Consider the following 25,021-nt stretch of genomic DNA (forward strand, 5'->3'; position numbering starts at 1 on the left):
TAAAATACCCAAAAAATATCAAGTGCAGTTTCATTAGGATCACCACAAAAAGAGCAACCTGTGTCTACATCTAACTGAAATCGTACAAAATGTTTTGGCTGAGTGAAATCTATGTAGACAGGTTCTCTGTCTGTAAATACTGTATGTGGTATGTGGATTATTAGGCAAACATATCTTAAATATCTTACCTGTTACTGTAAGAGAAGTAATCATAGTAAAAAGGAGACAAAACTGCACAATGTAAGCAAAGAAACAGCAGTCATGTCTTTAAGCGCAACTTTCTTATTTACATTTTTCCAAGTATACATCAAAAATTGTGCGCATATATGCAAGCTGTTATTAATTTGTCATGTTAATTTCTTATCATTAGTATATTCCACCAGTTTTGACTTATTGGTCTGATGCCACCCTTACGTCACCCATAATGTGGTCCAAAGCTCTTGTTCTTGAAAGACATCTACTCTTATGAACCTGTTGCTGATGCCAATATTATGTGTTTACTGCCTCCTTCAGTGTGGAACTTGACAGTTATTTTCTGCTTGCAGGGTGGATGCTCAGGGTCTTCATGTGGTGGATGTGACTGCAGTGGTGTTAAAGGTGCGAAGGTGAGTATGTTTTTCTCTGATTGCTCCTTTATAATTATTGTTTCTGTCAGACACCTTCACTTGCATTAACTCACTTATAAAAGTCATTTATTGATATATAATCCTTAGAATTAGAGTAAGACTTTAGGCGGGGTGGGGTTGTGAGGGTAAAGATTAGAATAGGGATCAAGTGGGTTATGAAAAGTTGTTGTATATTGTAATTTAGGATGCACTGTAAACACCCACGTGTGCCATATTACAGTTTGGATGTTTTTCCTAATGTCAGAGCACTAATCTTACATAGAAGGATTTTTTGCACCATCTAGTGGTGTGGTTATGTTAACAGCATATACTTTGTCCTATAAGATCATCAGTGAATGTGTATGGGGGATGCATATGGAATTTGCTATGTGAAAAATGCTGCTTTATGAAGAAAAGGTGGATAACACTCATTTCTTTTCAGTCATCATCTTTTGTTCATCCTTATTAGGGTGAGGTTGGGCTCCCTGGTTTGATGGGCCTCGTGGGATTTCCTGGATTACCAGGGCCTGAGGGTCCCCCAGGGCCAATGGGACCAAAGGTAAAGTACTATACTGATTTTGAAGTTTAAAAGACAATTAGCTATCCAAAATGTCCCTTTTTGAGAGTGTGTGTGTCCTACATACAAGTACAGTAATGGAAAATGCCGTAATGAAAACGCCTCACCTCACACAGTATGTGTGGAACCGGCTATTTTTTTAGAAGCACACATTAGTCCAGCTAAGTACAAAACATTACCCAAAGAAGTGACTTAGTAAGCTAAAATGAACTAACAATGAACAATACTTATTTTGTACATTTGTAAACAAAAGTTTAGCATATAATTCATTTGTAACATATGAAAAGTTTCATAAATGCCAAGTTCTGTCGTGAAACTCTACATGACGCAGGCTGATGGGTCATTTATGCAAACTGATGATATTCAAAGCATTACACTACTTGGCTCAAGCTAGTTGGTTCATGTTGCATATGCAGCCAATTAGCTTACTGCTTTACATTTAAATAGCCGGTTAGCATTCACTAGAGCAGTTCGCAGTGCACTTTCAGAGTTTCTCTGAAACACTCCACCTTCCCCAGCTCCACTTGTATAGATCTGCTTCGGGTTATTATATATGCTACTTGTGCAGCAGCAGTATGTCTGAAATACTCTCAGCACCGTATTGGCAGAAAGTTCCGGTACTTGCTTTGCAGCAGCAGCAGCAATAATCTACAACTACAGCAATAACCAACAGCAGCAGCCAGGGCCATCTTGGGGAGGTGGGTGCAACAGGGCCCCGTGCCCGAGGGTACCAACCATTTTACAAATGGTGACAAACACTTTGGTGTTATAGCTATACATGACCCTATATTTATGTATAGTTATAACAGCAAGGTGACTAACTAAGTAATGACCTTAGTTAGCAAATGCAAATTAGCAAAAGCAAACATGAATTGCAGTGTTCTTTCAATATGTTTTTCTGTGTTCCCCCAGGGAGATTCAGGGGAGCCAGGAGCTCCAGGACTTAAAGGAAACAGAGTAAGTGTCCATAAATATCATGCTAAATAAATATATTATGTTATAATATAGTCATATTCTGTAAGGCAGCTAAATAAAAAATTCATTAATTTTACATAATAGCAACACTATAACACTGTATATACAATTAACTTTTACAGCATTATTTATCATATACATTTTTCTTATTGTAGGGCCCACCTGGTGTGGCTGGTTTCCCAGGACTTCCAGGTATTCCAGTAAGTTGAACTTCTTTTCAAAGAAAATGAATCATCATTAATACATTTTAGGTAAAACATAAACTTTCTGCATCTCTGTATGTTTCTGCTATTGCTTTGATTTTCTGCAGGGTCTTCCAGGTCTAGAAGGTGCACCAGGACCTCATGGAATCCCAGGGAGATTCAGGGGAGCCAGGAGCTCCAGGATTTAAAGGAAACAGAGTAAGTGTCCATAAATATCATGCTAAATAAATATCTTATGTTATAATATAGTCATATTCTGTAAGGCAGCTAAATAAAAAATTCATTAATTTTACATAATAGCAACACTATAACACTGTATATACAATTAACTTTTACAGCATTATTTATCATATACATTTTTCTTCTTGTAGGGCCCACCTGGTGTGGCTGGTTTCCCAGGACTTCCAGGTATTCCAGTAAGTTGAACTTCTTTTCAAAGAAAATGAATCATCATTAATACATTTTAGGTAAAACATAAACTTTCTGCATCTCTGTATGTTTCTGCTATTGCTTTGATTTTCTGCAGGGTCTTCCAGGTCTAGAAGGTGCACCAGGACCTCATGGAATCCCAGGCTGCAATGGAACAAAGGTACACCATGTTTGTTGTTTTTATGAATTTTTTAATCATTAAAATGCAAAGTGAGCCTATTGGGATGAGCCACTACTTCAACAGTCTTACATTATTCAGAATATCCTGAGTGGGTTTGAATAGAGGATTTATTTTGTGTTTTGCAGGGGGAGCGTGGTTTTGACGGAATTTCAGGGGTTCTGGGCGCTAAAGGACCACCGGTACGAGTAGTTTTATGTCATGTGTAACATTATGTGTTATAAGTCACTATATATTGTTAATCCAGTCCAACAAAAGATTCCCAACTTAACAAATATTATTCTGAATCTTTCTCAGGGCATTCCAGGTTTGAAGGGAGTAAAGGTACAGAGCACATTCTAACTTAGTTTTGCCAAGTCATGAACGGCCATATATTACAGTGATTTTACCACAAGTATGGGGTGTTCTTAAAGAGGCAATTCACCATTGGCTTTTAATTACACTTGGCTGTATGTGAAGCAGAAACACATGTTTTTTTAATATCTGGGTGCAGTAACATGGAACAAGAGTACACATTAATCATTTACCTATACTACAATATAAAGCTGGTTGAAAATTGAAAAAAAAAAAAAACACAATGAAAGCACAACGTGAAGCATGAGGAGTGTCTAAAACAATTGTAACCATGGTAAAATCAATATAACATACAGCCTTGAGTGCATAGTTGCTTTTATAAAATGGTGGTAATATGGTAGAAGCTTCACCATTGGCTTTTAATTACACTTGGCTGTATGTGAAGCAGAAACACATGTTTTTTTTAATATCTGGGTGCAGTAACATGGAAAAAGAGTACACATTAATCATTTACCTATACTACAATATAAAGCTGGTTGAAAATTGAAAAAAAAAAAAACACAATGAAAGCACAACGTGAAGCATGAGGAGTGTCTAAAACAATTGTAACCATGGTAAAATCAATATAACATACAGCCTTGAGTGCATAGTTGCTTTTATAAAATGGTGGTAATATGGTAGAAGACATCACTAATGATATAATATAATATTAATAATGAAAAAAAACATTCATTTTAAGTAGTATAGATCATTAGTTATTGATGTGTTTTGAAAATGGTGTAGTGAAGTTTGTGTGCGCTCATATTTTCCTCTCATAGGGAGATCCAGGTGGTATTATTGGAGTACCCATCCCTCAAAAAGGAGACAGGGGCTTGCCAGGACAACCTGGTTCACCAGTAAGGATTTTAATGCACCTCTTTGTGTTAATGTTGAACATATGCATTTAGCATTTATATCTTCCTGTCTTGTCTGTATACGTTAACATGTTCCATTGTTTCCAAACTCTATCTTATACTCTTCTTTTTTAGGGACTAATAGGTAATCCTGGACAACAAGGGCTAATCGGCCCACCTGGACCAATGGCACCTCCAGTAAGTCTGAAGTTAAAATATCTAAAATAAATTGTAGCCTAAAGCACAACAAACCCAACACCCGTGAACTTGCTCCTGAATCTCACACCATGCAATTTTTCTTTGAAGGGAAGGCCTGGTGAACCTGGCCAAAAGGGAGAGCCGGTAACTGTTCCACTTATCTGAAATCTTTTGAAAATTTGATAACATTTGGGTCTAGACTTAGTGAAATGACCAGAGTCTGTCTTAACTGTCCTTGTTGTAGGGTGACAAGCTGACGTTTGAGGGTGAGAAAGGACAAAAGGTGAGGAACCACGGGTTCAAAAAAACATCTGGCATTAGAACCTATGGCACTTGCAGCATATGCTTCAGCCAGGCAAACACAAAGTAATAAACTAGATCTGCCTAAGTACTTCCTGCTAATGAACATGACTGGAAGCTGACAATATGATACAAACAATAAGCATAAGCATCGAACTCTGTACCCAATTTGCAGCCCCCACCTGTTGCATCACCAAAGCTGATTGGCAACTTTACAAGTTTAGCCTCACTAATTATCCTAATCATGTCCTGTTTCTTTTTTCAGGGAGAAAAAGGTTTAACCGGTCCCCCTGGTCCACCAGGGAGATCAGAGGAACATGAAGGCCCTGGAACAACAATTTATATTCCTGGAACACCGGTATGGTATCATCAATATTTTTACGTGTGTTTTAAGTGTCCAGATACGTGGAGGCTACATTTCTTTTATCTAAGTTACATTGTTCAGTGTTCCATGTGTCTTGCATATTTTCTAGGGTGAAATAGGCTCTAAAGGAGAGAAAGGGGAAAGGGTAAGTGGCAGCACAAAATTGTGGACTCAAATACAAATATAACCACATTGTACAGAATCAATTCTATCATTATAATAATATTAGAAATTCTATTATACATTTTGTATATATTAAAATATATTATAACATCATACAAGTTTGTAATTACATACATACATACTACTACTACTACTACTACTAATAATAATAATACACGTATGTGTGTGTGTGTGTGCATGTCTGACCTGCAAAACAAAATGTAACCTTTGTTTAAATCTTCGACTTTCTGAGTTTGTCTAATGATAGCTGCTTTGAAACGATATGTATTGTGAAAAAGGGGATAGCAGAAACAATTCATTTTGCCTTTGCCCTCATTTCCAAGGGTTTTTGTGCACCACATCAACATAGAATGAAAGGTGAACCAGGACCACCAGGGCCAATCGTAAGTGACCTGTACAACAACACAAATATTTACTTATTAAATACACTTAGCATAAATCAGTCAGCTTTAACTCTTATAATTTCATACACCGCTAGTGAAAATGTGCTTTTCTATTTTAATAAGAGTTTTTTTTTTTTTACTTATTAATTATATTGTCAGCACAACAAGTTAAAGGTTAGTCTGAAGAAAATTTTAAAAGTTTGAGAAAGCTGTAGTATTTGCTTTGTCCCACTTTTGCTTTAGACTGCAGCACTCAAGCTGCATGAACTCCACAAGTTTGCATAAAACCTGATGATCATCTTCATAGAGCATCTTGAACCTCTGTACAAAGAGCCACATTAACAATGTCACTCATTTACTTTGTGCACTATTTCAAGGTTAATAATCAGTCTTAAATAACATATTCATTTAAGCAATAAAGTGTCTTTTAGGCCTCACTGTACATCTTGTTTTTTATTAGTAATGATTTTTGACCTACTATCTCATCATATGATAGTATTTTATATTATGTGAAATCTGAACTTCACTTTATGTTTTCAAAGGGGAAACCAGGGAAAGAGGCACAGAATGGAGAAAAGGTATGGTGATCTTGGACAGTGACTTCAGATTTCATCAGCAATGTGTTTTTGTTAAATTTGATTGTAGGTAGTCATACTCTCTTATTTCAAATACTTTAATCAGATTCTTTTTAAATCACTTTGATTGTGATAGGGGGATCGGGGCTTCCCTGGTACTCCTGGCTTTGATGGCTTTAAGGTAAGAAAATACTTCTTGAAAAGTCATAATGTGCCTCTAGACATATACATTTTTTTATTTCATTTATTTATATTATGACTTTTGTTCATGTTAGGGGGACAAAGGAGAAAGAGGACCACCAGGATATGTAAGTGATTATCCAACTCCATAAAAACTAAGATAATGCTTGCTGTACTGAAACTCTACTGAAGACTATCAAAGCAACACTCTACTTCCGCACCTGATTCACTTAGAACAATCTTATGGACTGGTCTTGGCTAATTATAATATTTATCTTACAGGGTGGTGGTCGTCCTGGCCCTCCTGGTCCTTCTGGCCCCCCTGGAGCAGAAGGAGAGACAGGTGATGTCTGCATAATGTCTTGTCAGTATCCGGTTGTCCTGTCGAATTCTGCAGTGTCTTTATTTGTTCATCTGTTTTCTTCATTCATCAGGTTATCCAGGAGAACGTGGAGATCCTGGTCCCCCAGGTGAGAAAAGCACACTCTGATTAATTGTTAGAATTAGGCCAGCATAATGTAGTAATGATCCTTAATGATCATGGTTTACTGCAGGCCGGTATATTCCTGGTCCTCCTGGACCTCCTGGCTTCCCTGGAGAGATTGGCCAGAAGGGCGATAAAGGAGCTGATGGACTGTCTCTTGAAGGTCCAAGAGGAGCTGATGGACAACCTGGCCCCCCTGGACCACCAGGACAGATCAGTAAGAACCTCTTAAACAAAAATAACTTTTTTTTTTGTCATGCTGTAATATCATAAAAACTGATGGAAAGAATGGAGTGACCATGTCATCGTAAAGAGAGACTTGAGATATACATATTCACTAAATCCATTGGGTGAAAGGCTAGTAGTGAGGAGACAAAACGTATAAAGATTCTTGTGTGGTTCCTTTGATTGTCCATTCCAAAGTGTCACTGGTGTTGTTATTTCTATTTTAGATGAAGACTGTAATATTGAAAAAGGAGCTCAAGGCCCCCTTGGACCTCCTGGGTTGCAAGGAGAGATAGGACAGAAAGGTGAGGAGGTCATTCAATCATCCATTTGTTTACTGTAGTTTTGGTTTTTATCAAAATTTGAGTTTTTTCTGCTCTTTCAGGTGATCAAGGTGAAACATGCACAGAGTGCACTGTTTTCGGGCCACCAGGTTTGCCTGGTTCTCCAGGGCCAAAGGGTCAGCAAGGTGAGAAGCAATGAGCAAGGCTTTGTTTTGGTATGTTTGTTCTTTCTGAGATTATGCATCACGCTGGATGTTTTCATTTTAGGTTATCCTGGACAAGCGGGGAGTAAAGGAGAGAAGGGTGTGACAGGACCTCCTGGGCCTGCTGGAATTCCTGTATGTATATTTTCCATCCTAATTAAACATTTATTACTTAGTATGTCAGTTTTTTGTGGCACCCTGGACACAAATGGATTAGTAATGCACTGTACCCACCATAGTTTCTGGACCCCATGAATAGCATATTTACTCGTGCCCCTTCACGCTCCTTTCCCCCTTCGTAGAAATCATGTTCGGGTCCCCTCTACCTTGTCGGGCCCTTGGAATCGTCCTAACCTTCCCCTCCATTACGGCGCCCTTGGTGACCAATATAAATGTGGCTGTAAACACTACAGAATCCTGTCAATATAAATGTTACCTTTCTTTTTGCTTGTCCTTCAACTTTAGGGTCAAGGTGGCTCTCCAGGTTTAATGGGTGCCCCTGGTGCTCAAGGGGAGCCTGGTGATGTCTTTGTGGCTCCAGGGCTGAAAGGAGATAAGGGTTTACCTGGTACTACTGGAGACAGAGGGTTTCCAGGTGCTGATGGGTTCTCAGGGAAAGATGGCCGGCCAGGGCAACCTGGACCAAAGGGAGAGCCTGTGAGTACAAAGTCTGAAAGATCCACCAAAACAGGCTTGACAAATAGCTGAATCCACTTTTACGTCTAATTTACAGTGTATCTGAATCCCAAAGTCTATACTGCAATGTTTTATTAACCATGGACTAACTGCTGTTTTGATTCATAAATCTTTTTTCTGTGATTAGGCTAGATTTGGTATTAAGGGTGATCGTGGCCTGGATGGAGATCGTGGTCTTCCCGGTCCTCCGGGTGAGAGAGGTCCCCCAGGTCTTTCAGGCATAGGTCGGCCAGGTGAACCTGGTGAAAAAGGCTCAGCAGGTTTGCTTGGTGCACCAGGAAGGCCAGGATTACCAGGTCAGTGATTTAGACAAAAAATGTGCTTATCCACTGGTTGTCATTGTTCTGTTCTTTAAAACAATCACAATCTCAAATATCTTTGTAGGAGCTAAAGGTGAAGCTGGTAAAACTATAAGTTTACCTGGACCTCAGGGTGCCCCAGGACCTCGTGGAGAGACTGGCAGACCTGGACTTCAAGGTAAATTCAGGTTATGTTAACGTGTCATCCTGCTCAAAAATTGGACTCAGTGCTCTGATGCAGAGCTGGTTGTACTGACGTCTCTTTCACTTTATCACTCAGGTGACACAGGTTTTCCAGGTGAACGTGGAGTTTCAGGACTCCCAGGAGACAAAGGTGACCCTGGACTGCCAGGAATCGGCCTTCCTGGGCACCCAGGACCAAAAGGCAAGTACCATATATAGTGTCTATAAGTGTCAAATTTTGTTTTAAGGTGAAATGCACTAATACTCTGCACATTTAACTATTAAACCTTACAGTTCATCATTGATAAAACAGCTATAGTGGCAAAGATTCTAGGTTTCCATGAATTCACATGTTAGTCTTTATTCTGGCTGACTGTAGTGATAATTACTTTTGCATAAATGGGTGTCAAATTAGTTTCAATTATCTAATCTAGACTCTATCACCTTTCTAACTGTCCATCTTTCCCTCTTCTAGGATACTCTGGGATTCCAGGTCCTGCTGGGATTCCAGGAGAGCCTGGTCGACCAGGTCAGGATGGCTTGCCTGGTCGTGTAGGGACACCTGGGCAAAAAGTATGATGGTGGATGTCATTTAGACTTTTTCACGTATTATGGTTGTATAGAAAAGGGTAAAAAATTATATCACTTTTTCATTGACCCTAAACTTTATCATATACAGGGTGAACCTGGCAGGGGTCTTCCTGGTCCTAAAGGTACCATAGGTCAGCCAGGATTGCCAGGATTTCCAGGGGAGAAGGGTAATCCTGGAATGCCAGGGGTTCCTGGAACTGAGGGAAGTACTGGGCCAACTGGACTACAGGGAACCAAAGGTACATTTACAGTGTTGGCTTCACATAATACTTTTGAATAGATTATTTACCAGATGTTCTGAAAGTACTTCCTTTAGAGCTGACTAAGGAACTTTTAACAGACAATTTTGTTCATTGTAATTGAGTTTGGAAGTTGTGAACAAAAGAGTGCATTTGAAAAATATCCTGGTGGTTTTACTGATGCATTGCCAAAAGTAGAAAAAGATTTGTTCTGGCTTTACAAAAATGTACTGTCTGGGGAAACTCTTGGTTAATATAAATAAGTTGAAGAACTAAGGAACATGACCCTAGGTTCCAGTCTCATTTCAGCCTAAACCACGACCAGTTTGATCTTCTGGGAAAATTTGGGCATAAAAATTTGGGCAATTACAAATTTCTTTAAGGACAGCACACCAACCAAACATTGGGTGAGACGGATGATTTTCAAAATCATCCAGTCATTGCAGATAATGCAAACTGTCTGGTGAACTTTCACTGTGTTTTGAAAAGCTGACAAACAGGGTGGAAAACAAGTTGAAAAGTGCTCTAAAGCAATGGGAAATTATGTGAAAGGGCCTCTGACTGAAGACTAGTCATGTTCTAAATACTTTGAATAGGTTGTATTGTGCATGCTTGAAGGACAATAGAGCATTGCAGTAGTTCATTCTTGTAATGACAAACGCCTGGACAAGAAACTGTCAGATCTTCTTGAGCTGTTGAGCGGAAATCGTATTTGGTTACTAACGTTAACCTCAGTTCCCTGAGATACGGGAATGAGTACTGCATCACTAAGACGCTATGGGAAAAAAGTCATTTTTTCTCCTAAACCTAAGCCTTTTTTAATAACGTAGTGTAACTGCACGGCCATAGGTTCGTGCAGTATATTTAAAAACTATGGCCACGAAGAGCAACGAGGACTGAAGGTCAGTAGACTGTAGCGGCTCAATGGGAGGGCCCTTCAGAGCCCTCAGAACAGTGGCCAGATCCCATGTAGGGACAGTGAGGGGGCGAGGCGGATTCAGCCTCCTGGATCCCTTCAAAAAACAGACAACTAAGTTGTTCCTGCCCCCCAATTGGCTATAGGAGCATGGGATGCCGCTATAGCTGCTACATAGACCTTGAGCGTGGATGGTAAGCGTCCCTTATCCAGCAGCTCTTGCAGGAAGGACAATATCACTGATATGTCGCAGGAGGTTGGGTCTCTGCGGGTTGTGCACCAGGCAGAGAAAACAGACCATTTAAGGGCATAGAGGTGTCTTGTAGACAGAGCTCTAGCCTGAGAAATAGTGTTTAGAACACACCTGGGGTGGTTTGCAGGCTCCCATCGAGAGGCCAGAGGTGCAGAGCTCACAACCATATTGTCCTGTTCACCTGAGAGAGGAGATCCCGCCTCAGGGGAATGGGCCATGGGGCTGCTACGAGCAGCTGAGACAGCTCTGAGAACCAATGCTGGTTTCTCCAGAGCAGGGCCATCAGGAGAACCTTGTGTTCTTGTTCCCTGACCCGCCTGATTACCTGAGGGATCAGTGCGATCGGGGGAAAAGTGTAAAGGAGGAGGTTGGCCAACGCGTCCCTGTCCTTCGAATAATAAGTTGGGCAATGAGAGTTGTCTTCTGTGGCGAAGAGGTCGACCTCCGCCTTGCCAAAGATCTCCCAGAATTTTTTATTTTTTTTTATTATGCAAACAGATATACTATTTACAGGTGACAAATCAAATATAAAATAACCAAAACATACATGACAGCCAACATGATTTGTGTGAGTGTGTGTGTAAGTGTAACTGGGTGTGGTATATAAACAAAGGAACATGTAGAAAATTACAACAGACTTAACAATAGTAGAAACAACAATAATAATAATGATGATAATAATAGTATTAATAACAAAAATTGGAGGATGGAGGGAGGTGATAAATAATAGTAATAGTAGTAGCAATAATAATAATAATAATAATAATGAACTCAATTCATCAGAAATGAGGGGAAAGTTGGAGGATGAGGAAGATGACAAATAGCAATAATAATAGTATTAGTAATTGTAGCAAATAATAACAATATTAACAATAAACAAATTTCATCAGGAACGAGGGGGAGGTTGGAGGATCAAGAAGAAGACAAATAGTAATAATAATAATAATAATAATAATAATAGTAGTAGTAGTAGTAATAACGACACCAACAACATTAATATGGTAAGGTATTATAAGGCTGCCTCTGGGCCCTCTGTGAGCACGGCATAAGATAGACCCCCATTATTTTATTTTTTTTTCTCTCTTTTTCCTTTCCCTTTTCCTACATTTATTGTTAAATTCGTGATAGACGTATATGTATGTCAACTAGTGTGTGATGCATTAAAAAAAGCGTGACGTGCAGCGTGGAACCAGCCCAGTGCAAAGCTCAGGCCACCATACCCACGTCACAATTACCCTGTGTGTGATATATATATATATATATGTCTGTGTGTGTATGTATAATTTTTTTTTCTTTCCCCTTTATCTTCCTCTTTTCCCTCCCCTCTCTTTTCTTTCCCTCTTTTCTTCCCCTTCTTTCCCTTGTTTATGCTCCAATAAATGTATGTATATAATCTGTGAAACATTAAAAAAGCAAGACATGTAGTGCTGAACCAGCCAGAGGCAAGAAATCCAGGGCAAAGCTGGTAGAAGCAGGAGGTACAAGGTCCCCGGCCCCACATCACCCCAACTGATCCGAACCACACAGGGCAGGGACTGAGATGCCACAGCCAACTGGGGCCCACAGGCAGGATAAGAGAAAGAGAAAGGAAGAGAGGGAAAGAGGAAAAATATAAAAATAAATAAATAAATAAATAAAAAAGAAGACGAAAGTGGGGAGAAAGAGTGGAAATAGCATCAAAACAAACAATGGTAAGTTTATGAAACTCACACATTATATGGTTGAATAGTTGTGTTAAATGTTGAGATAGCTGTTGTTTGCGAGTTTATTTTTACTGTGAGCATTATTACCGATAAAATAAGTGGTACCACCAGTACTTACTACTAGTGCTATTTTTCACTTATTATTATATATTTACAGTTTATATGTCAATATTCTATGTTTTCAGATCTGCACTTTACTGTTACTGTTTTTTTATTCACAAGTAATTCAAAGTGTGCTTGATATTGACTCAAAAACTTACTTTTCTTTTGCAGCTGTCTACACCAACAGCTAGACCTGCAAGTACTGCAGCAGGAAGCGGAAAATACTAAGGTCAAACATGGTCTACAGGGTCTGGAAGGTCCTCCGTGCCTCAATGATGAACGCAACTGCTTTATTGAGTACCATGAAGCAGTTAAGTGACTGGACTCGAATTGTGACACGTGAAAAAGAAAAAAAAATTCCTAAATAAAAGAAAATTATTTCCTAAATAAATATGCTATTAAGTTTATAAATGTTTTAATAAATACTTTTAATTATTTTATGTATGTCTTATATTTTTGTATATATCCACTTTTTGGAAAAACAAATTACCCTAGTTCGTCAAAGAAGTAGTTGCCTAAGTGACTTTGATACGTGAAAAAGAAGAAATGTTCCTAAATAAAAGAAAAAATGTTCCTAAATAAATATTCTATGAAGTTTATATATGTTTTATGTGTTTATTTATGTTTTATATCTGTGTCTTATATTTTAAATATATACACTTTTTTGGGGGGAAAAAATGACCATAGACTGGCGAGGAACCATATATGGTAATTTCATTGACCTTGATTTGCAACATTAAAAATTCTTTTTTTTTTTTAAGTCACAAAAGTTCAAAAGCCTTGTAATAGCCTCCAATAACACTGCAGGGCTGACATTTTGAATTTCCAAGCATTTCAATGAGTGCCCTATAAAGGGTTAAAAGGTTCTTCACGGCGATTCTGGGATGCACTTTACAGAAATAAATAGTCAGTGAATAGGATTTCACATAGTTGTTTTACATTGTCTTGTGTGACCTCACATGCCTAGAGGCCGGTAATCTAGAAAAATAGCCAGTCAGATCATCTACGCCCCTGGAAGAACCATTTTTGGTTCCACAAAGAACCATCTCTTTCTTACCTTTTTTGTAATTTGAAGAACCTTCTTACGCCACAAAGAAGCTTTTGTGAAACAAAAAGGTTCTTCTATGGCATCGTGAAGCACCTTTATTTTTAAGCGTGAAGCTGGAGGTACAAGGTCTCCGGCCCCACATCACACCCACCCACAACTAATCCGAACCACACAGGACAGGGACTGAGATGCCACAGCCAACTGGGGCCCAGAGGCAGGAAGAGAGAAAGAGAAAGAAAGAGAGAGAGAAAGAGAGATGGAAAAAAGAAGAGGGGAGAAAGACATAGAGAGAGAGAGATTAATTAATCTTTTATAAGTGTTTAATTAGGTTTGATATTAGTCAGTGTTGCTACCTCCTCCTAAGCCCCCTCCCCCCAATCTTGTTTAGATATTGATGAAGGTGTATCGTTGACGATGGCTTCAGACAAAGAAGGTCAGCGGATTCATGATTGTTGTAAGTTTATGAGAGATAACCAAGAGGGGTGTAATTCTAATGTATTATTTTGAATGGAAGTGGACAGGTTTTCCATGGATATGTACTCTATTAGTAAGTTTTTCCAAGATGTAATATGTATGGTATTCCTTCATGAGGATAGTTTTCTTGGTGATAGTTAGAGCCACTAGGAATAATTGAATATTTGTATTGTTTAAATTGCGTGAAAATAGGTGTCTGGGGTGTTTTGTGTACAATGTGAGCATGTTTCTGAAGTAAAACCCGATTTAAATAATTTACGTCCAGTTATGTGAAATCTATGAAGTACTTTATACTGTATAAGTTGCAGGTTGGCATTTTTTGTCATGAAGTACATATTTTTGCAGATTTGTGTCCAGAAGGTGACATCTGGGGTAATAGATATGTCTGATTCCCATTTAGCATTTGGTAGGCTTAAAAGGGTCATTTGATGTTGCTAAAAAAGAACATTATTTTGTGTATGTGGTGTAATGAAATGTGTTTATGCTTTACAAAGCTCATCGGTCTGAAAAGTGAGGTTTGCTGTCATTGGCCAGCTATCCAGTGCATTGTGATTGGCCGAATACCTCAAGCGTGTGATGGAAATGTTACGCCCCTTACCACACTGTGATGCCGTCTCCTGGAGCGACGAGACAAAAACATTAAAACCCATTATAAATGAGGCATTTGTTGCATCCAGTGGGGACATAATTACGGATTATAATGACTTATACTGTTTTTTTACGTGTTGCATCGCGCCTCGTAAACATAAAACCATGTCTGCATTTGTGATCGGAGAAATGACAAAGAGGAGAGCCCTCCCTGGTGATTTATGTAGGACACCACAGTCATGCTGTCCGAGCGGACCAGAACATGGTGTCCCCTTATGTCCAGCAAGAAGATCTGAAGGGCCCGACGCATTGCCAGCATTTCCGGATAGTTGATGTGTAGCCATTCCTCTGAATTCGACCAATGGCTGAAAGTCAGTTTGCCGTCGCACAGAGCTCCCCAACCCATGTTGGAAGCATCTGTCAAGACAACCTTCCTCCTGCATACCATCCCCAGGGCCATGCCCTGCTCCATCCACTGAGAGTTTTTCCAAGGGGCCAGAGCTGTTACACAGGCCTGGTCTACATTGATACATAAGCGTCCGTGACGCCATGCATGTGATGGAACCTGTAGTTTCAGCCAGTACTGAAGGGGCCGCATACAAAGCAGTCCCAGTTGTAGTACCGGAGATACTGAGGCCATGAGGCCCAGCATTTTCTGAAACGTCTTGAGGGGCGAGAGGCTCTGATTTTGAAGGAGGCCTGAGTTTGGGCTGAGTCAAAAACTGCTCCCAGGAACAAAATTTGTTGGCTGGGGGACAGTGCGCTCTTGGCAAAATTGACCCTGAGTCCCAGGCATTCTAAGTGGCTGAGGAGGAGGGATCTGTGAGATAGCAGCTCTGCCTCTGACTGGGCTAAGACAAGCCAATTGTCGAGGTAGTTGAGAATGTGGATTCCCATCTGCCTCAGAGGGGAAAGAGCCATGTCCATGCACTTCGTGAAAGTGCGAGGAGCCAGAGACAGTCCAAAGAGAAAGACTGTGTTGATAAGCCACTCCCTTGAAGGCAACTCTCAAGAATCGTCTGTGACGGGGGGCTATGTGGATGTGAAAGTAAGTGTCTTTCAGGTCCAGAGAAAAGAACCAGTCCCCTGGGTGTATTTGCGAGAGGATCTGCTTCAATGTGGTCATCCTGAACGACCGTTTCATGAGGGCGCAGTTCAGGTGTCTGAGATCAAGGATGCCATCCTTTTTGGGGACGAGGAAGTAACGGCTGTAGAAACCCGACTCGCTCTGAGCTGGAGGAACCGTTTCCACGGCTCCTTTTGCCAGTAAATTCATCACCTCGGAGCGCAAGACGCGTGCGTTCTTGCTTTGAACCAAGTTGGGGACCACTCGCTGAAACGTGGGGGTCTTCGAGCGAATTGAAGTGAATAACCTCATTTTATTATCCCCAAAACCTCTTTTTGTGCTTTCTTTTTGTAAATGTTTGTGTTTTATTTTGCTCACTATCACAGCAACTCATTGTATGGGTGCATGAACGGGCCCAGCATTTACAACAAACACATTGTCCTCGGCACCCGGAACTGAACGGGGTGCTTGAAAGAATACTCGTGGCAGTTTGAGGGGTGGTCCGGCTGTAACGAGACTTTGCCCCTTCCTCTTCCTGTCCCGCAGATCAGGACGATGCCTGCAGCACCGGGTCCAGCGCTACCTTGGGCTGGGAGCCCTGACGCTTAGGAAACGGGTAGCATCTGGCTGAGTGGAAACGCTGTCGAGGCTCAGGCTTTGCTGGCTGGGTGGCGGTGGCAGCAGGTTCAGGCTTCACAGACTGCTGAGTCGGCTCAGACTTGGGGTGACTGGGAGCAGATGCAGAGCTGGAATGCTTTGGCTGGAAGTACCGCATCGCTTGCAATGACTTCTGAGCCGTGGTCTTTGTAGCGCGTAAAGCCAGGTCGGTCGCGCTGCGCAGTTCCCTGAAAGAAGCCAGATCCGGTCCAGACTCGTCCATGCAGTGGAGGAATTTGGCCTGTAAGACCTGGAGAACTGCCATAGAATGAAGCGCAGAGGCTGCCTGCCTGGCCGAGGAGTATGCTCATCCAGCGAGGGAGGACGTTGTCCTGCACGGCTTGGAGGGGTGAGCGACTTTCGCTTTCCACCTGATGGCAGTGGGTAGGCAGAGGTGCGCGGCCACATACTCGTCCAAGGGAGGCAGATTTTCGTACCCCTTCGCTTCAGTGCCATCTACAGAGGTGAGGACGGAAGAAGACGAAGCACGCAGGTGGGCTGAGTAGGGGGCGCGCCACGATCTAGTGAGCTCATCGTGGACCTCCGGGAAAAACGGAGAGGCTCGCTGATGAGGGGCTTGACGGCGCTGCGGCAGGAACCATTCGTCTAGGCAGCTGCGAGTGGGCTCCTCCGGGGAAGACCACTCCAATCCCAGACCGCTTTCGAGAGGACGCAGAATAGTTCAACGTCCATTCCGCTCAACCAGCTCATGACCAACTAAGGACCAGCTTAAAACAGCTCAAACCAGCTGTCATGCTTCAAAACATACCTAACCAACATTTGGGACATGATCCATGCCAAACACTTTCCTCAGGTTTCTGGCTGACTAAGATGATGCTATTGTTTTCAGACTGGCAAGGCATGCAGAATTTCTCGCACTGATTGTGGGGCCTTGAAAGGCAGGCAGAACAGTGTTTTTTTTTTATAGATTTGTCTGTGAGGTAGGATTTAACCAATGAGGTGCAGTTTCTATGAGGGCCAGTTCAGACAGGAGGATCTATTCCTTTAAGGAAGGTGTCAGACAATGCTTTCAATGCCTCAAGTGTTTGCACCTCAAACTGGAAGAGAGTGTTGGAGAAATGGTTTGCATGAAATCAAAGGAGATGGGTTCAGTGGGTGTAATAACATTACATTTATTTTGGATTTGCAGGTAATCCTGGACCACCTGGAGCTCGTGGTGCAGTGGGGCCGCCAGGTCCTCCAGGGCTTGGAGAACCTGGACCACCTGGAGCAATGGGGCCACCTGGAGACCCTGGACCCCTTGGTGAGTTTTTCTATTGATTCGCACCCACAAAGATGTGCAGTATATGCATACACCTGCCTAGATGTTCACATGTTACATGGTTTATAACAAGCCTTGATGATGTCTTAGGTCGGATCGGTATAAAAGGTGAGAAAGGTTATCAAGGCCTACCTGGTTTAGACATACCTGGCCCTCCAGGAGACAGGGGTAGCCCTGGTGTCCCAGGTGTCCCAGGATCTAAAGGTTTGCCAGGGGAACAAGGACCTCCAGGAGGAGATGGCTTCCCTGGTGAACGTGGTGAGCAGCCATTATTCCTGGCATTTTCTTTGCACGTGCTTGTATACCTTAAGCTGATTCATATTTTGATGGTTTTTTTATCTTTCAGGTCCAAAAGGAGAATTTGGAATCATGGGAATTACAGGACACCCTGGACCTTTAGGTCCTGTTGGAAACCCTGGAGAGCCAGGACCAAAAGGTAATAGAACACATATTTAAAACATTTTTTATTATTTGGACTAAATATGATACTGTTATCTTATTTTGACAGGGGCACATTCAGAGTTGCATTAGCTAAAGTTTTATTATGATGTTCTGTCTCTTTCAGGTGACTCTGGTTTGACTGGGGTCAGGGGAGTGTTTGGTGATCCAGGTCCCAAGGGTGAGAGAGGAGAGCAGGGTCTACAGGGGCCACCTGGAAACATGAGTGATGTTGACATGGAACACATGAAAGGGGAGAAAGGAGACATCGGAGACAGAGGTACAGAGAGAGAGGGGTGTTTGTCATAGAGGTTTCAGGACCAAAACTAATGGTCCTATGTTTTGAAGATGATCTAAACAGATACAATAAAATAACATTAATCTTTGTTGGAGTTTTCTCTGGATTGTTGGCTTCCATTGGTGGCTGATCGCCATCAAAGATTTTGCTGATTTATGTTGAAATTCAGTGAACTATACACTTATTAGTCTTTATATTTTAACCTTAAATATCAGGTGATCCTGGTCCTTCCGGAGAAAAGGGGTTTCCTGGAACGCCTGGAGACCCTGGAATGTCAGGAAAAGATGGAATGCCAGGTTCACCTGGACAGCCAGGTTAGTTTCCAGGCAATAATCTGAAGTCAAATTAACAGTATAGTTGCTGTTAAGTAACATGATTCAATAATGATATAATGAGGACATTATTTGATTACTGCGACTTCACTGCAGGTGCAAAAGGAGACCCTGGAGTCCCTGGGGAGCCAGGACAAACTGGAGAACCTGGAGACCCAGGTTCGAGAGGAGACATGGGATACCCAGGTAAATATAATACTCTCCACTTCTGCATGTGTGTTGATTTTGTGTTTATGTTTTTGAAAAACGTGTCCGTTGGGTATAATTTCCTGTATTATACAGTATACCTGCATGTTGGTTGCATCTCATGACTTTTCACAGTACGATTTTTCAAATATTATTAATCAGTGAAGCAGTTTTGTTATATTTAATGATTTCTTTTTTTAACCATGGTTGTTACAATAAGCTATAGTGTAAGTTTAATGTGAAACATTCTAGTAATGTTGTTTATGTCGTTTGATGAACAATTTGTGTTCATCAGTGAACATTTTGCGGTTCTTTAGGTTCAGTGGGGCCAAAAGGTATTAAAGGTGTTGGTGGGTCAACGGGTCACTCTGGATTTAAGGGTTCTGATGGCCCCAAAGGAGATAAAGGAGAGCCTGGTGCAGCAGGAATAGGCATCCCTGGTCCCCCTGGAGAGAAGGTTTGTGTTGTTGTATTAGGTAATGTTGTTTATGTCGTTTGATGAACAATTTGTGTTCATCAGTGAACATTTTGCGGTTCTTTAGGTTCAATGGGGCCAAAAGGTATTAAAGGTGTTGGTGGGTCAACGGGTCACTCTGGATTTAAGGGTTCTGATGGCCCCAAAGGAGATAAAGGAGAGCCTGGTGCAGCAGGAATAGGCATCCCTGGTCCCCCTGGAGAGAAGGTTTGTGTTGTTGTATTAGTATAAATATCATGACTAAAAATGTGCACATTAACAATACAGTATATGTCTTCCTTGGTCTCATCTTATACTTATGGCCACGTTCACACAGCAGCAGAATATGGTTGTCAGTCATGTATTTGAGTCCTTAATATGGTTACACACACTGTATGGTTATTTACGTGCGTGACAACCGCATTCTGTAACCGAACTCATACCCTTAAATTTTCAGGACTCACAACCGCATTCTTCGGAAAACACGCTGTGTGAACGGAACAGGACTGGACAACTAGTTGTCTGTCACGTCATTCAGCGCGAGAGAGCCGCTCTGCTGCACAAATGTGTGTCTACCATGTGTTGCGTGTTTTCTTCATGTGTGGTTTCGGTAACTTACAGTGATGGTGAAATGAGCTCTGCTGTGTGTCATCTGAAAGTTTCATATCCAGTCAGTCAGTGCGACTCAAATGCTCTGTTCTCCACCCAAATAAAAGCTGCTGTCAGTTAATGAAGACTTGATGGATGAACTTGCGGCTCGATTGAATTGTCGTGTCAGTTTTATGGACGTCACCATCTTTGATATTACTTTGGTCACTGTCGCTATGGTTACTGGTAAGGAATATGGACTTGACTCCCGTTGCACGTTCATACAGACAGTATTCCATACGCAACTGTAAGTTGCTGTGTGAACGGGACCTGTAAGTAAATGCAGTTGTCAATCCCAAAAACTGACAGTGTTAACGTAGCCTATATCTCATACTTACAGGGAAATGTTGGTGCCCCTGGTTTCTCTGGTGAACCTGGACATAAGGGACAGAAGGGTACATTGGGCATCCCAGGAACTTCTGGAACTCAAGGACCTAAAGGAGACACAGGATTGATTGGTTACCCAGGCAAGATGATTACAATGTCTAATCCAAATTACATTGAAATACACTTTTTTACCAGCCAGTGCTATTTACACATTGGGAGAATAATATGATATTTTATTATAATACCAATCATATTATTTTCCGAGCAGGCAGTCCAGGGAAACCAGGTGAGAAAGGTGTCAGTGGGTTTCCAGGGTCTCCAGGAGAACCTGGGTTTCAAGGACGTCCAGGTAAGTCAAACTGAAATTCTCCTTAAGATTTGTTTAGGGCACCCATTTAATGTCCCCTGCTGAAAAATCCAGCATTGCTGGTCACCATAATAAGGTATGTTTTGCATGCTGGGACCAGCATGGGATGCTGGTTGCTGGTTTGCTGGTCCACAGCACGATAAGCAGGTGTGCTGGTGGACCAGCATGGTGTTTTGCATGCTAGGACTAGCTTGGGATGCTGGTGTGCTGGTGGACCAACATTTGTTGTATTTTGGGTGCTGGTATGATCCCAGCAAGACCACAACAAAACTCGTGTGTGTTACATATCACGTTTCTCAGTGTGTGTTCGTTAGTTAAAGAACAATTTTCCAAATGATTTTTAATAATTTATTTAATAAAGATAAACACATGTTGCTGGTTGCATGTTTACACAGTAAAATCCCCAGTGTTAAACAAACACTCCTCAGTTTTCATATGGTCCTGATCTATAGAGAAGAAAAGAAGGACTGAGGCAGTGTTGTAGTTAGTGAAATAAAGTAGGTTCACTCTACAAGTGATGACTGAGCATTAGTGATGACACCTGCAGTTAACAAGCAGAATCACTGAGGATAAGAGGAACAACAAGAGCAGAACAAAGTGAAGAGGTGAGCAGAAACACAACAACTACAACTGACTTACAGCCACACAGACTTAGATGAAATCAAAATCTCACCAGAGGATGATTAACCCCAACTAACTCCAAAAACAGAATTACCATATTCACTTATTACAAACCAGTTTTATTTTATTTATTAAATAAAATGTATTTTTATAAATGTTATTCCTTTCTTATGGTACATATACAAAGGTTGCTGATGTCTGTTACCATTATGGTGATTCGTGTTTCCTTTAGTTGGACCCTTGGCCATTGACTTTGGTTGAATTAACTTGGTTTCAACAATCATTGAAAGTGCATGCCATCACTATTTAACATATAACAATATTTCATGGACTTGACTACACTGACATACCGTTTACTATGTGCCCTTTTTGCCCTTTTGACTGACAGCTGGATTTGGACATACAGTATGTGACTTCCCAAATAAGTATGAAAGTCTTTAAAAACAACCACTCTCAGAACTTCCATTATATTAACATTTTCAGTTCTACTTTCAAGCAAAATAAATTGTCATATAATCATATACAGTATAATTCATATAAATCATATACAACTATCATATTATCATATAATCAAAAAGAAGTTATCATATAATTCAATAAATCATATGTTTTAACCTTATGTTGTTTTCCTTTGCATCATTAATGTGGTAAATAGAGAAATATGCAAGCAAAAACAATGTTTGTCCCCAAAACATTGATTGCATACAGACAGCTGGCCTACTGACACTTAACCATGCAAGACAATGCTGGTGAACCAGCATCATCAGCTCCATTTTGCTTGAGAACAGCATGAATATGCTGGTCCACCAGCTAGACCAGCACTATACTAACATATACCAGCCTGGACCAGCACTATACCAACAGTAACCAGTCTAAACCAGCCTGGACCAGCACTATACCAACACTAACCAGCATAAACCAGCCTGGACCAGCACTAACCAACATAAACCAGCTTGGAATACATGTTGGTTTATTCTGGATTTTTCAGCAAGATCACTAGACACATTTAAAAAGTTTCTCTACATTAGAATCCTTCTGAGGAAAAACAAAACGTGTGCATGAAATTTATTTAAAGCAAGATTCAAATGGGCCACATACATTTAGTGGTGAAAATAAGTAATTTTTTTGTATAAGAATAAATCATTTTTGCATAGGTTTGGCTTCAGTTCTTCCTACATTTCATAAATTGTGAATACATTTATAAGTACACAAATAACTGATTAATCATGATTTATTTGTGAAAATGTGTATGCCATTTAGTGGTGAAAATCCTAATGATTTTTTTTTTTCTGATTAGGTGACCCTGGTCTACAGGGTCCACCAGGTCAGCCTGGGGAGAAAGGCGAACCAGGGGTAGATGGCATTCCTGGATTCGTAGGAGAGAGAGGAGAACCTGGTAAGATTATGTAGCTCTAAAAGTGAAAGGTAGCTCAAAAAGGGAAATGCTGTTCATTTAACATGCTTTAGAGTAATGCACATATCTTGGGCTATTAAAAGACTCTTTTAGGGACAGTGGATATCTAATTCAGTAATAACTGTGTAGATAATTTGTTTTTATATGCACAGCGTGCGCACATGAATTGGTTCTTAACTTTGTTCTAATGTTCTAAATCAGAGAACCACGCGACTTTTGTTCCTCTTTTGAATGTAAAGGTTAGTAATTTGCTTAAAACACACCCAAACCAAATCCATAATAGGGCTTTCCGTGCAACCTATCAAAGCAAACGTATGACGGTCTCTAAGGATGTGCTCTTGCCTGATAGTGTGTGCAGCAAGATCCTCTATTAATGCCAAGTGCGCCATCCTCAAAACTAGTGTAAACACCTTAGATTACAAGATTATAAGATTACAGATGATGGCCCTCTCATTTGTATAAAAGTTCATGTTTCTATGTTTATAAGGCAAGAATAAGTCATTTTTTCATAGGTTTGGTTTCAGTTCTTCCTACATTTTGAAAACATTTAAGTACACAAGTAACTGATGAATCATGCTTTCAAGTTGTGCCATTTTCATGCACAAATTTGTGCATGCGCACAGTGATCTAAGACAAACAATTATTTCTCTTCTTCAGGTATACCTGGTACAGGTTTGCCAGGAACCCATGGAGAACCTGGCAGCAAAGGTCAGAATCACATATCCCCAATAATTAGGTTGTGGAGCACTAGGAGGTCTACTTAAAATGAATACATTTTTAGTTCATTATTTTCAATGTATAATCTAAAGATATTTTAGTGAAAAGTAACTAAATTAAATTAATACTTCTCCTCATCTCCACACAGGTGACCAAGGCAACCCTGGTCTTCCTGGCATTCCCGGGAGTCCAGGTATTCCTGGAACCAAAGGTGAGAAGGGTCTGACTGGATTCCCAGGGGACCAAGGGTGGCCTGGAGAGAGAGGACTTCCAGGATCATCTATGGAGGGGCCTAAAGGGGACCGGGGAGCTCAGGGACAGCCAGGAGAACAAGGTGAATCCTTAACACCTCACCATACAGGACGTTCTGCCACAGAATATTCTCTTATTAGTAGTCTATCAATTTAAAGGTGTCATTATGGTAATAAAACGCAGTTGTCAATCCTGTTAGCCAAAGAACTGTGTGAACTGTATTGAACTGTATTTAAGACTCTAAAACAGGACTGACAGATGTATTCTGCTGAATGTGGCCTGTGTCATCTTATACCCACATCACATTTTTACCACAGGTGCGACTGGTGAACCAGGCACATCTGGCATACCTGGCAGTGCTGGAGCTAAAGGAGAAAAGGGAGATGTGGGCTTCCCTGGCCCACAAGGCTCTCAAGGGTATACAGGAGACAAAGGTTTCACTGGTACTCCTGTGAGTTTGTTAAGGCTTCATCTTCAAAAATAAATAGTGTGCCTTTAAAAATGATAGGGGATCCTTTAATACAGTTGTGCTCTGTAGGGTGAGCCTGGATTGCCTGGTTATAATGGACCAAAGGGTGAGATGGGACCACAGGGTGTTGCTGGTTTCCCTGGTAAGACTCAAAATAAAATTTAACTTGACATAATATTGCAGTGCATTTCTGTGTGCTTTTTTGAGTGTCATCCTTCATATTTATAAAAAACAATGCTCAATAGAGATGGTAGATTGAGTGCCACTGTGTCATTCCAGGTACAAAGGGTGAGCAAGGAGTGATCGGTCCTAGGGGTGACGGAGGTGACAGAGGATTCCTAGGTCTTAAAGGTATGAACAAAAACTTGAACTCAGATTTCTATTGAATATTATTATTAGTGTCTGTCCACATTTATTCAAATAAACATTTTAATTGGTATAGATAATATCACATTGGTAGCATCATTTAAATGTATTGCTTTATGTTTTACATTATTGTATACAACAACAACAACAATAATAATAATAATAATACAATCATTTAAAATATCAAATAATTTAATATTAATGTTGTATAATCTTGAAAAAAAAACATTATTATAAAATATTAAATGTATTCATATTTATTCATATTCATATTCCATACCCTTTTACTTTTGAATTTGCAATTTTGTGAATTGATTGTAAAATAAGTTGCTTAAAATATATATAGAAGAAGAATTACACATCAGCATCAAAATTATATATATATATACAGTGGGTACGGAAAGTATTCAGACCCCCTTAAATTTTTCACTCTTTGTTATATTGCAGCCATTTGCTAAAATCATTTAAGTTAATTTTTTTTCCTCATTAATGTACACACAGC

General features: G+C 40.5%; 1 protein-coding gene across 2 annotated transcripts in view; it reads left to right on the forward strand.

The window, feature by feature from the left end:
- LOC107715912 (collagen alpha-1(IV) chain-like) overlaps positions 1–25,021 on the forward strand; it is a 66,905-nt gene that overhangs the window by 36,783 nt on the left and 5,101 nt on the right. The window contains exons 2-45 of one of the 2 annotated variants that reach the window (XM_016522173.1): positions 546–605; positions 1,075–1,164; positions 2,095–2,139; positions 2,313–2,357; positions 2,887–2,949; positions 3,096–3,149; positions 3,265–3,291; positions 4,080–4,157; positions 4,290–4,352; positions 4,461–4,496; positions 4,597–4,635; positions 4,918–5,010; positions 5,126–5,161; positions 5,523–5,582; positions 6,125–6,160; positions 6,294–6,338; positions 6,433–6,465; positions 6,620–6,680; positions 6,772–6,807; positions 6,892–7,038; positions 7,274–7,351; positions 7,432–7,515; positions 7,598–7,668; positions 7,999–8,190; positions 8,357–8,525; positions 8,614–8,706; positions 8,809–8,913; positions 9,187–9,284; positions 9,391–9,541; positions 17,499–17,612; positions 17,721–17,888; positions 17,977–18,066; positions 18,196–18,348; positions 18,582–18,680; positions 18,795–18,884; positions 19,202–19,341; positions 20,327–20,453; positions 20,582–20,662; positions 22,599–22,697; positions 23,373–23,423; positions 23,581–23,766; positions 24,002–24,135; positions 24,223–24,295; positions 24,433–24,504. In XM_016522173.1, coding sequence (XP_016377659.1) covers positions 546–605; positions 1,075–1,164; positions 2,095–2,139; positions 2,313–2,357; positions 2,887–2,949; positions 3,096–3,149; positions 3,265–3,291; positions 4,080–4,157; positions 4,290–4,352; positions 4,461–4,496; positions 4,597–4,635; positions 4,918–5,010; positions 5,126–5,161; positions 5,523–5,582; positions 6,125–6,160; positions 6,294–6,338; positions 6,433–6,465; positions 6,620–6,680; positions 6,772–6,807; positions 6,892–7,038; positions 7,274–7,351; positions 7,432–7,515; positions 7,598–7,668; positions 7,999–8,190; positions 8,357–8,525; positions 8,614–8,706; positions 8,809–8,913; positions 9,187–9,284; positions 9,391–9,541; positions 17,499–17,612; positions 17,721–17,888; positions 17,977–18,066; positions 18,196–18,348; positions 18,582–18,680; positions 18,795–18,884; positions 19,202–19,341; positions 20,327–20,453; positions 20,582–20,662; positions 22,599–22,697; positions 23,373–23,423; positions 23,581–23,766; positions 24,002–24,135; positions 24,223–24,295; positions 24,433–24,504 — 3,865 coding nt within the window. Of the gene's footprint in view, positions 1–545; positions 606–1,074; positions 1,165–2,094; positions 2,140–2,312; positions 2,358–2,886; positions 2,950–3,095; positions 3,150–3,264; positions 3,292–4,079; positions 4,158–4,289; positions 4,353–4,460; positions 4,497–4,596; positions 4,636–4,917; positions 5,011–5,125; positions 5,162–5,522; positions 5,583–6,124; positions 6,161–6,293; positions 6,339–6,432; positions 6,466–6,619; positions 6,681–6,771; positions 6,808–6,891; positions 7,039–7,273; positions 7,352–7,431; positions 7,516–7,597; positions 7,669–7,998; positions 8,191–8,356; positions 8,526–8,613; positions 8,707–8,808; positions 8,914–9,186; positions 9,285–9,390; positions 9,542–17,498; positions 17,613–17,720; positions 17,889–17,976; positions 18,067–18,195; positions 18,349–18,581; positions 18,681–18,794; positions 18,885–19,201; positions 19,342–19,426; positions 19,567–20,326; positions 20,454–20,581; positions 20,663–22,598; positions 22,698–23,372; positions 23,424–23,580; positions 23,767–24,001; positions 24,136–24,222; positions 24,296–24,432; positions 24,505–25,021 lie in introns of both variants that reach the window. The other variant, XM_016522174.1, reaches the window with a different exon arrangement.

Source organism: Sinocyclocheilus rhinocerous, unplaced genomic scaffold, assembly GCF_001515625.1.
Source record: "Sinocyclocheilus rhinocerous isolate Xijiao unplaced genomic scaffold, SAMN03320098_v1.1 scaffold600, whole genome shotgun sequence".
Lineage (NCBI taxonomy): Eukaryota > Metazoa > Chordata > Actinopteri > Cypriniformes > Cyprinidae > Sinocyclocheilus > Sinocyclocheilus rhinocerous.